Below are 11,978 nucleotides of genomic sequence, written 5' to 3'. Positions count from 1 at the left end.
AATCCATTATATTTATCACCACTCCATTTTCGACACCTAAGAGGATGCTCAATGCAGGTTAGACTAGACTTGTGAAGACTATGACATTGCAGAGGGAGCTAACTTCTTGATCTTGCCGCTTCCAACATGGTAGCTTTCAGAGCTTAAACGGCAATCACGGAAGCAATGAAAGCATTTGGAAAAATATAAATGAGCAAAGCAAAGGGTTCAGAGATAACAAGAGAGAGAGAGAGAGTGTGTGTGTGTACAAAATACGGCAGGGACGGAGAATCGGGCGGCCATGGTTGGTTCGGTGATCATCATCGTCAGGCGTTCAAATAGTGAAGAGTATGATATTATCCACAAGCATTTTCAGTTCCAGGGGAAGAGTGCGGGAGGATGAGGCACTCTTGGCTTTGTTCGGCTATGATCCTGTACAGCGGCCCACACTCTATCCGGAGGCCTCTCCTAATCTGATTGGCGCATCATCAAAGCCGAATATCCTTTTCTTAATAACTTTATATCCAAAAGGCAAATTAATGCAGTACTGTGCTACCAACCCTTTTAGAACTGGACCAGTCACTGGACTAGCAGCGGCACCGCTTGTTGGTAAAATCGGTCTCACTTAAAATAATATAATTTAAAATTATGTACAAAATAATAAAAATATTATAGACAATATTTATCTATATTTTCCTATGATAAATCACAAAAAATTACAAACTATTAAAATCATCAAATATCTCATATTAATGAAAAACCTTATCGGATTTGAATGAAGTTGTAGGGGGGGGAAAAAGGCTTATAAGAAACTTTCTCCTCCCATCTCGCTCATAAATTAAAGATGAGGATACGTTGGATTGTTACAAAAATTAAGTGAGAATGATGCCAGACAAAAGTTCATTATTTAACAAAAAGCTAATATTTTCTGAGAGTTGATCTAGTCCGCTCCCTAGAATTTGAAATCAGTAAAATACTGTTCCAGAAATTAAAAAAAAATTAAACAGATTAAAATGAAGTCAAATTTTAATATTGTAATTGTTCCTCCTTGAAAAATATGAAATTTTTTGAATTATTTACAATTTTAATCAATTCTATGTAAGATTTTATATTAATCAAGTTAATGAAATGTGCGCATGTGCGTGTCCAATCACTTTATAATTCTAAAGAACATATGCTCTGAATTTACCCGTGGAATCAAGGTTAAAAAAAAAAAAGAATTTATCCGTGTAAGAATTTAAAACAAAATATTCCCCCAGTTTTAATATAAGACCTATTTAATTAATTTGATTAGATTAAGAAAGTTAGATAACTTAGTTAACTATAAGAAATATGATATGGTTTTCCTAAAACACCATAATCATCATTATTAATATTCTTCCACTATCTTCTACTTAATTATAGTTGACAGAGTATCTATAAGGATAATTTATAAAAAAATTAATAAATATGAGAAATAAATCTTATATTTAAGATTAAAATCAACTTAATAATTAGGTTTTCTATTAAAAACCAGAAGAGTATATACTAAAAGGTCAGGCACGTTGTTGATGGGGGAACATGCACTTTGGAATTTCCAAGTCCACGTCCAAAACGTCAAAGTCTTCCACTGCACTTTGGAATTTCCAAGTCCACGTCCAAAATGTCAAAGTCTTCCACTTGAAGAGGAAGAAGCACGCAAATGACACTTTTCGTATGGCGTTAGGTGCAAATCAACTTTCAAAAGTATGAGCACTAATACAACTTCTTATTCAGTAAAAGTATATTTTGAATACAGATTATATATAATTCATAATTGTTTCTAATACTGCTTAAATTTTGGGAACACGCAGATGTTTTTGTTAGATAAATGAAGAGCTTGAGTCTTTCGCCTCGCTGAAATATGTCAACTTTATTTTCAATTTTGTCAGATATTAGAATTAGAATTTAATCTAAATGCAAAGTTTAGTTCGAAACTCAAGTTTCCAAATCAAATTTTGAACGCCTCTTTCATTTTGGAAGTCTTTGAAGTCTCTCTGACGACAACTCTGCTTTCTTCTTTGGATCTTGACTAATTTAATTTGCTATTACATGTAAAAACAAAAGTAATGTTACTACCAGAAAAAGAAAACACACAACAGATTTTAAAAAATTAATATTTTCTAAAAAAAATAGAACTATAATGTCCGTTTAAGTTCAAATTTTAACAATTTAAAGTCTTTAGCCTTGCTATTTTTAAAACTGGAATGTAAAAATGGATCACTGCACTCTCCAATATCAATATATATAGTATTTTAAATTCATCGTCTTGTATATTGGAAGTCATGTGTCCTCCAATATTTCAAAGTCGTATATTCTTTGGCAAAAGATAAAAGTCCATATATTCTTATTCCTTCAATTTTGGAATGAAGTGTCACTCTCATGGTGGATAAAAACACTATGGAAGAAAATGAAACTGTGTGGAAATTTACTATGCAATAATACAAAGGGTAATTCTCGTGCTGGCAACCAATACTTTGTCTCTGTTTTTAGTCACTATTAAGTTAGAATGATATATATGGTGTAGCAAACAATTCCAAATCATTCATATATCCAAATCTCTTTGTTTATTTATTCAAGATCTTGGATTTAAAAAATTTAAAGCCTATTATATATAATTTTGAATTTATATTGAGAGTCTGTATATCCTCCGATACTATCATGAAGACAACAAAATCTTGCCTATAAATACATGGCCTTTGTGGTGCCTGTTCTCTCGCATAGCAAACTGCATCATAACCTTATATCCACAGCGTAAGGATGGTAGATATGAGGTTTGTTGTTGCTTGCCTACTGCTTTTAGTGCATTATTCTTGCGGGACACTCACAGTTGGCAACACTACTGTCAAGTGCAGAGTCAAGGAACGGCTCTCCCTTCTTTCTCTCAAACGTGGCTTTGTTGATCCCGATGGCTGCCTCGCTTCCTGGGGAAGTTCAGAGAACCACACAGATTGTTGCACATGGCATGGTGTTTCCTGTGACAGCCGAACGGGCCATGTGGATGCACTTGATCTTTCTGGCTGCGATTTGGAAGGTACAATTTCTCCGTCATTGGCTAAATTGCATCATTTGACTAATTTGGACCTTAGCTTCCAAAATTTCTCTCCGGCTAAATTCCCAGACTCCATTCTTTCTTTAAAGAGATTGCAATATCTCGATCTCTCCTTCACAAATTTGACAGGAAACATTCCTCCCAATTTGGGATATCTGTCTCGCTTGCAAACACTTCGCCTTAAGGAAAACCAGCTTGAAGGTGGCATACCCAAATCCTTGGCTTTATGCCACTTAACAGAGTTGGATCTATCTCAAAACTCCTTGAGTGGGCAATTAGATGACTTTGTTGCATCCTTCAACCACTGTGCCAACACATCACTACTGATCTTAGATTTATCTTATAATCGGTTTACGGGGTCGGTACCTAATTTCTCACGGTTCTCACTTTTGGAAATATTATCTCTCTCCAACAATCAACTCAATGGAACTGTAAATGATGGCATTGGATTATTGTCAAAGCTAACTGAGTTAGAACTTGCTACTAATTTCTTGCACGGTGTCATAACTGAAACTCATTTCTCGAGGCTCTCTCTTCTAGAATCCTTGGACTTGTCTCTTAACAACTTGGAGTTTAAAGTCAGTCCTGATTGGATCCCCCCTTTTCAGTTATGGAACATTAATTTAAGATCATGTAAGTTAGGCCCCGGCTTTCCAAATTGGCTTCTAACTCAGAAGTGGGGTTGGTCATTAGATATTTCAAATGCTGAAATTTCTGGTATGATGCCAAGTTGGTTTTGGAATATTTCATTTCTATACGTGAAACTTTCACACAACCAAATGACTGGAGAAATACAAAATTTTCAACTCAAAAATGGTTGCCCTGCTTTGACTCTGGATTTGAGCTCAAATTTGTTCAAAGGCTCAATTCCATCAAAATTATCAGATGGTGCCTTGGCATTGTTTCTATCTGATAATAAATTCACAGATGCCAGTACTTTCTTATGTCCGAACGAGACCCTGCATTTAAAGATCTTACATCTCTCAAACAATCAACTATCAGGAATGCTTCCTAATTGTTGGAAATATTTTAAATCATTAGCCTTTCTTGATGTTGCAAACAATAGCCTATACGGAGAAATTCCAACATCAATGGGTTCATTGATAAATATACAATCCTTACATTTAGGATTCAATAAATTTTCAGGTGAGATACCTTTTTCTCTGCATAGATGCACGAAACTAGCGGTTTTTGATGCTGTCGGAAATGATTTTTCGGGATTAGTACCACACTGGATTGGGGATGGGCTTAGGGAGCTAAGCGTCCTCATTTTGAGATCCAACATGTTTTTTGGGAGCTTGCCGCTCAATATTTGTAATCTCCGTCAACTTCAGATCCTTGACCTTTCAATGAATAATATTTCTGGAAGTTTGCCAAAATGCCTCAACCATCTTTCCGCTTTGAAGAATCAAACAAATTTTGATGAAATATGGTATGCTTTTGCCAAAAGATCACTAGATGATATCCCAGTACTCTCCTCAAAAGAGGACATTGCAACACTGGTATGGAAAGGTAAGATGTCCAAATACCAAAGTATATTGAGATTAGTTAAAAGCATTGACCTCTCTTGCAACATGTTGATGGGAGAAATTCCAAGTGAACTGATGGATCTTGTTGAATTGGTTGCCTTAAACATTTCACGAAACATGCTCAGTGGACAAATCCCTGCCACCATTGGACAACTGAAGTCACTGGACTTTCTCGATTTGTCAAGGAACCACTTATCTGGACACATTCCTTCAGAACTTTCACAAGTGGATCGTCTTGGTGTGATGGATTTATCACACAACAATTTGTCGGGCGAAATTCCTCATGGCACTCAACTTCAGAGCTTTGATCCCTCTGCTTATGAGGGAAATGCTCATCTATGTGGTGCTCCGCTTCCAAAATGTCCCACAAGCCCAACACAAGACCATCCAAATGATGAGGATTCTGAAGAAGATGAACAAATTTTCTGTCGAGGTTTCTTTATCAGCTCGTCCATCGGATTTGGAACAGGATTTTGGGGAATTTGCAGCCTAATATTTCTGAACAAATCCTTCAGATATGCCTATTTCAGGTTAATGAGTGGCATACAGGACAAAGTGTACGTGATCGTTGCTGTAAATGTGGCCAAACTGCGCAGATGGAGAAGAGGTTCAATTTGAAGGTACGTAATTAGTATTTGTTTTCCATTTCTCGTGTTCATATATCGTTTTGTATTTTTTCTGCAAGGGAACTAATAATTTTGTTATAATATATTTTAAATACAGTCTTTGGGAGGGACTTGGGTGTTTTTATTTACAGAAAAAAACTTCAAAGACTAGAGTTTTCTTTCAGTTCAGAGAAGAAACAAAAAGCTAATGTTTTTAGCCTCTTAAAAATAAGTAAATGCACTATATATATATTTTCGAAGTATATTTTGAAGATTCTTCGGATCAATAAATAAGTGCTACATTTTTCTTATACAACAAGGGAAACCGATCGATAATGTTAAGGGCTTTCTTGCAAAGATTCAAGAAATAGGTATTTATATATGCTGAAAGTTAAATGTATATACTTTCTGCCTTTCTGGAACTATGTGTTACATTAGTTCACTATTTTTAAGCACTTTGACTTCGTTGACTAACAATTTACTTCTACTTTTAATCTATCGATATTGCAGTCCTTTACGTGGGGGAGCTAGCTGCTTCACGAGGTTGCCCTATACGGTTCTTCCATCTTCACCCGATGAATACTAAACTATAAGGCATTTGTTTTATCCATCTGCTGTATTAAACGAGCTAGTGTTTATGATAATTGTTCGAGCCTTTTATGTTCTAGTAGTTTGGTTTGCAAAATAAATAAATAATTGTACTGTAAAATCAGACACTTTTTCTTCGGAGTCAATATATTGACATGTGCTTGTTGTGTGGTTTAATTTGAGATATTGCTTTGAGCTTCAAATTAATGCACGATATAGGTAATAATAATTGTGAAAATTATCCTTGATGATCCTTCTGAGCACAAACTTATTGGTACGTGTTAATCTAATTAGGTGAGCTTAAATATTGAACATTCATTGCTTTGTCAGAAATAGGGTAGAGGGAGAATTTTTCTTCTTATTAAAGAGGTGGGGCTTATAAGTTATTATACATGAATAAACTACGTGAAGATCATGAAATCTAAGATAGATATATATATATATATATAAAAAAAAGTTGCAATGTAATTCTATTAGGGTATTTCCCATGCTTTTTATGTTATATATAAATAGATTTCACAAAAATATTTATAATTATTGTTGTATAGTTACAGATTTATTTGCACGTTTAGTTTTAATATTTTTGAAAAAATAATCCAAATTTTCACATCATTTCAATCAGATTGTATGACAATTAAAATGAAAAATTAAAATAAAAATAAAAATAAAAAGTATTAAATACAAATTATCCAAAGTTGATTTAGAAAATTAGTATTCGGCTCTCTCATGAATTATAGATTAATTCACTAATTTTAAATTTCCAAAATTTCCACAATAATTTAGGGAAACATGCACAAAAATTGCAAATAATGTAACAATGGGGAAGAATTGCCAAGATACTTGATGCCAGAATCCTATCCGGACTCAGTTTGCCATTTTCATTTTGGGTCGAAGCGTCACTCGTCACGCTCCCCTTGAACATGAGAGTGCAAATGTCAACACAGGGCCAAACGATGACACAGTGATCGGGTACGATGCAAATTATACTCTGCAAAATGTTCCTGCGCATGGTTGCACGGCCATTGATGGCCAAAGTGAAAGAGACAACAGGGGTTGTGGGCCTGGATGTGGTGCCGAACGCGCAAGAGGTTCTGATTGGTCTCTACACTAAGATTCTGTTTGTTACGAAGCATTAAGAATGAGAAATAGGGATAGAGATTGAAAATGCAAAACTATATTAAAAGGGTATTTAGTATAAGTAATTGTATGACACTTGGGATTAGACAAACCCATATACACTGCTAGAAAAAAGGCTTTTAACGGCAGTTATTAGTGGTTTTTCACGGCAGTTTTGGAGGCGAAATTGATACAGTTGACATTGAAAGATTTACAAGATACAACGGTTATGTAAAAAACTACCGTCGAATGTTTGATTTCCACGGCGGTTATTAACAAAACCACCATGAAAAGTTTAACTTTCAATAGTGGTTTAATTAATAACTGTCATTATAGTGTAATTTTCCACGGCTGTTTTTTACATAACCACTGTGGAAAAGAGTTTTAACAGGGATTATTTAAATAACCGCGGTTAAAATTTATTTTTTTATAAAAAATTCTACGTGATTTTCTTTTTTACCACCCTATAGTTTACAGTTCCAAATAAATATAAGCAATACAGAATACGTAGAATAAGGTCATATGAACAATTAATCAACTAGTTAGTTAATATATATAGCAAGCATTGAAATTTCTTTTAACATAGGCACAAAGCAAAAATAGGGAACCAAGAGAATTAAGGGAAACTTAAGACCAAAAAACATGTATAGGAACCAAGAGAACCAGCATCTTGAAAGAAAAGCAACTACTTCTGTCTGTACAATAGAAATAATGAACATGTATAGAAGGGAACCAAGATAAAATATCTAACAATGAATTTTTTGAGGAATGACCTAACTATTTGAAAGTTTCAACATTATGTAGCAATGTTGTTGACAAAGTGCCCCTCATCAAGTTGACGTCATCCACGGGATATGACGCAGCATTTTGAAATACTTGTTAATAAAAAATTACATAGTGAACTTAATCAAAAATGTGAAATGAATTGAAAAATATCATGCAATGTAACTTATTTTTACCTCGTCTAATTTCTCAGTCACTCCTATCTTAATGATGTCATTCATATAGCAGATGACATAATATCCACATTTAACATATCCTTGTTGACAACAGTACGAACAAAATAAAATATAAAATTGAATATTAGACATTATTGATTATAAACATTAACTTTAATTCATCTAAAAAGGTTTAAAAGTATATATTTAGCTCAAAACAACATAGCTTTGGGAGAATCCATGTTAGTGGTTGTCTATTTTGTTTAATCGCTACAACATTGAAACTATGAAAAGCCCTATCAACAGTATAAAAGAAAATGATATTAGAGCATGTTTTTATAAACTTCACATGTAATAAATATATAAATATAAACTAACATGTCGATGACATCTCTGGTTTCTTCGGATGGACTTACACAGAGAAAATCGAACCAACAAACTTTGTTATCAAAAGGGACATAAACAATTAGAGTCCAATGATAACTGCAAAATACAAACCATGTTAATTATAATCATACACATACAACTTGTGTATCTCAAATACAATAATACACTTACCCTTCCACGTAAGGTACAAAATATATTGGCTTTCTAGTCTGAGTCATTGTAGTCATCATGTAAATCGACCTCGCTTCCATAGTATTAAGCTCTTTCTGCACCTTTTGAGGACACATAAAACCATATGTTCTTTCAAGTTCTCCATTCCGACAGATTTGAGAGTAAAGTGCCTGTTGTTCAAATAAGAAACATTAGGACATGTATAAAGTATAACATGAAATAAAAAAAATGATATTGTAACTTACAAAATAGCAAGCTGCATGAAGACTATATTAAGCTCCTCAAAGTTGAGGAATTGAACGAGATCCTTCTTGTCAATGGTGAAGTTGTATGTTATATCTGAACCCACAATCCCCAACGGCATCTTGAAAGTAACAGGCTTATCTATGTTTGGCACTACGGAATGAAGAACCTCCAAACTGGAATACATAAGTGCAACATCACCAGGAAGAGGTAGGAGTACAGGATCTGATGATGCGCTCTTTGTGACTTTCTTCATTGCCACCTTCTTCACCACTAGGTTTGCAATAAGTCTCTTTGACCACAAAATGAAATGTCCTTTAACTTGGACCAATAGTCGAACCTCATTAGTAGGATTGGGCACTGGTGTACCGCCCTGACCATGAAGAATCCTCTCTACTGTCACCCTTGCTTGATGGCTCAAAATTTTCTTGCCGTGAATCGTTGTGCCCATGAATGCTTGACCATTAGCGACATGAATAGGTGAATTTTCATAATCCACATAGAGAGTACACAACATTCCATTGTTTTTGACAGGGTCAAGGCTAGAGTCAGGGTCAGACACTGTTAGTTGCTGTGTCTTATTATTACTACCCTTCCTGCTTTTTATCACAAGTGACCCCTGAAACATAATATAAAATTAGTTAAGGCACATTAAATAAGTTTAAATGGATCAGATAAACCTTTAGAAGATTTGAAAAGGTGTGTGATTATTACCTGGGAAGGTTTAGATACTCGGGGCATCTGGAATCCGCTCGTGCCCATCATCATCATAGCCTGTTGAAACTTGGCATCGAATTCGTCACATATCTTTTGCATCTCTACCATGTGTTGTTCACTGAGTTCGACTCAAATTCTCTATGTTTCTTCCTGTAATCATTAGTCAAGCCCCTTTTTAAATACCATATTAGCGGAGGATGATCCAGTGCTTCTTTGTGAAGCAGAGCTAAAAAATTGTTTAATACCAATTCCTTTAGGGGTCCCTCTGACTCTGCAGGGATGGTCAGCCTTTTCGATGGCAGTGGCTAAGATATCCATCCGTCCTTGAGGGACGAATGTACCTTGGGATAATTGCTCCTCAAGTGTATCCGTAACATTAAAGCAATAAATTCAATTTAGACAATTGAAAAAAGCAATTAATGAAGCATAATTCTTAAATATAAAGCAATTAATGAAGTATAATTCTTAAATATTACTTACAATCCTCTCTGCAACAGCAGCAGACTGTGGAGTAATGTATTGACCCTTTTTAATCCTCGCTGCCTTCTATCTTTCTTAGCGAGAAGGACGCTCAATGGGTGGAATGTAGCTAGTAGGATCTAAAGTAGTAGCCTTCTGTGCATTCTTCATCCACTCCTCCATCATATTTTTTTCCAACCCACCATACCCTGCACGAGACATTGTATGTGGTTACACATTCTGCTCAGATATTTGTTTGTTCTTCTGACTCAATGCCTATGACAATAAAACAAATTCGACAAAGTTAGTTTAGTTAAATAAAATATGACCTGATTAAAAACTAAGTTTGAAGAAACCAAACCTAAAATGCAGGGTCTTCACATTGCTTCACAAAACTCTCCCATGCCTCGTCACTAATAAATGAGTGCCTTCCTTACTCATCCTTCTTTTTCTATGAATATATCCTTCCACCATTCATCAAGTTGCTTAAATAGACGGTTTTTCATTTGCTCAATGGCGGGAATATCAAATGTCAGCTACAATACAATAGCATAGAGTTATAAAGCAAATAAGCAATTATAATTGAAACAAGTAGAGAAAATAATTCATAATGTACCAAGATATCCTCCTAAATGTTTCGCTTCAAATCTTTGTCCACCTTCTTTCAACTAGGAATGTCAATCCCAATCTTACTACGTGCGACATAACCTACATAACTAGTAAATTGAGCTCTAGTCTTTCCTATAGGCTTCAAATCATCATCAAACTACTGTAATTCCTTATAGGTTGTGTGGTCTTATCACATAAACCAAAGGCCTCATACGGGTTGGCCTTCTACCCTTTCTCGGCTAGTAAAAGAGCTGTCATCGCCAGAACCCTCTGACCGAATTCGTCTATTTCCTATTCAAAGAACAACGAATTAATAAATATAAGAATAAGAAATATCAGTTAATATAAAACATTATTAAGTATATTTAACAAAAAAAACATCAAATAATTCATTTATCAAGCTCTTATTTATCAACCCTATCATCATATTCTTTGTAATCTCTAGTTAGCTTTATCCAAATCGATCCATTGTTCTACAAAGTCAATGAACATAGTTGTCAAGATCAATTCTAATTCCTTAATTCAAATATTGAAATAATAAAATCATTAAATATTAGTCAATAAATTAAAACTGACTAACACTTAATTACAAATTAAAGGAAATGTCTTTTTTTAAAAATAAAAAATTCGACAAAATTTCCCCTTAACAACTATGTACAAACACCAAATTAGAAAAAAAAAACTCAAAATTTTTAATCAAAATTAAAATTTTCTCAACCCCTATTTATCTTATTAAATATATTATAATAAAAAATAAATATATAATTATTTTTTAAAATTAGATTAAGTAATTTCTTAAAAATTAGTATATATAATGAATGAACGAAATGTTAATAAAATTAAAAATCAACAAACATATATAAGTTTTGTGAAATAGTTAAACACAAAATATTTTAATCAATAAAAAAACTATTCTTCATAACATATTTCAACATGATAAATTGAAGAAGAAATATAATAAATAAAACAAAAAACAAAAAAATTCATTTCAAACTAATTCAATGAATAAAAGATTCTTAAAGCTAAAACTTCTGAATCCAAAAGAGGAACACAAATGATATCTATTTGTAATAAAATTTTAAACAACACTTTACCATCAATCAAAGTTCATAATGAAAAAAAATTCACAAAATACCAAATAGATTATTTATTACTAAATTCTCAAATTTATTACAAAAAAATACCAAAAATTCGAAATAAATATAAGGCAATTATAAAAAAAAAATTAAAAACTTCAAAACTAATCAACTTCAAATATTTAAACAAGTTTATAATACAATATATAGGAAGAAATTAAGGTTTTCTTACATCAAATGCCCACCAATCAACGTTGTTTAAGCACATAAAAAATGCAAAATCAACAATACAAGACAACCACAATGTAAAACTAACAAACTCATTTGAATATAACATATTTTTATAGTCAAAACATTCAAGAAACCAAGAAAAATTAAAAAGAATGAAAGAAGAGGATACTCACAGAGTAAAGATGATTCAAATGCAAAAAGAGGGCACTCAAAAAGGCAGTGGATGGCGGTAAGACACCACAAGCTAAATGAAGGAGTTT

The 11,978-nt window shown here is 33.4% G+C and overlaps 1 protein-coding gene across 1 annotated transcript; it reads left to right on the top strand.

Annotated features, from left to right (window-relative positions):
• Nucleotides 1-2,757: 2,757 nt before the first annotated feature.
• Nucleotides 2,758-5,323, top strand: LOC114752158 (receptor-like protein EIX2). Its single transcript, XM_028940886.1, has one exon. The coding sequence runs from the start codon at nucleotides 2,758-2,760 to the stop codon at nucleotides 5,194-5,196; it is 2,439 nt and encodes an 812-aa protein (XP_028796719.1). The 3' UTR covers nucleotides 5,197-5,323.
• The last annotated feature ends 6,655 nt before the right edge of the window (nucleotides 5,324-11,978 follow it).

This window comes from Neltuma alba, unplaced genomic scaffold (assembly GCF_004799145.2).
Source record: "Neltuma alba isolate B1F8T4 unplaced genomic scaffold, ASM479914v2 tig00007263_pilon, whole genome shotgun sequence".
Lineage (NCBI taxonomy): Eukaryota > Viridiplantae > Streptophyta > Magnoliopsida > Fabales > Fabaceae > Neltuma > Neltuma alba.
Note: the sequence above shows the minus strand (reverse complement) of the source record. Positions and strands in the feature narration are given on the sequence as shown.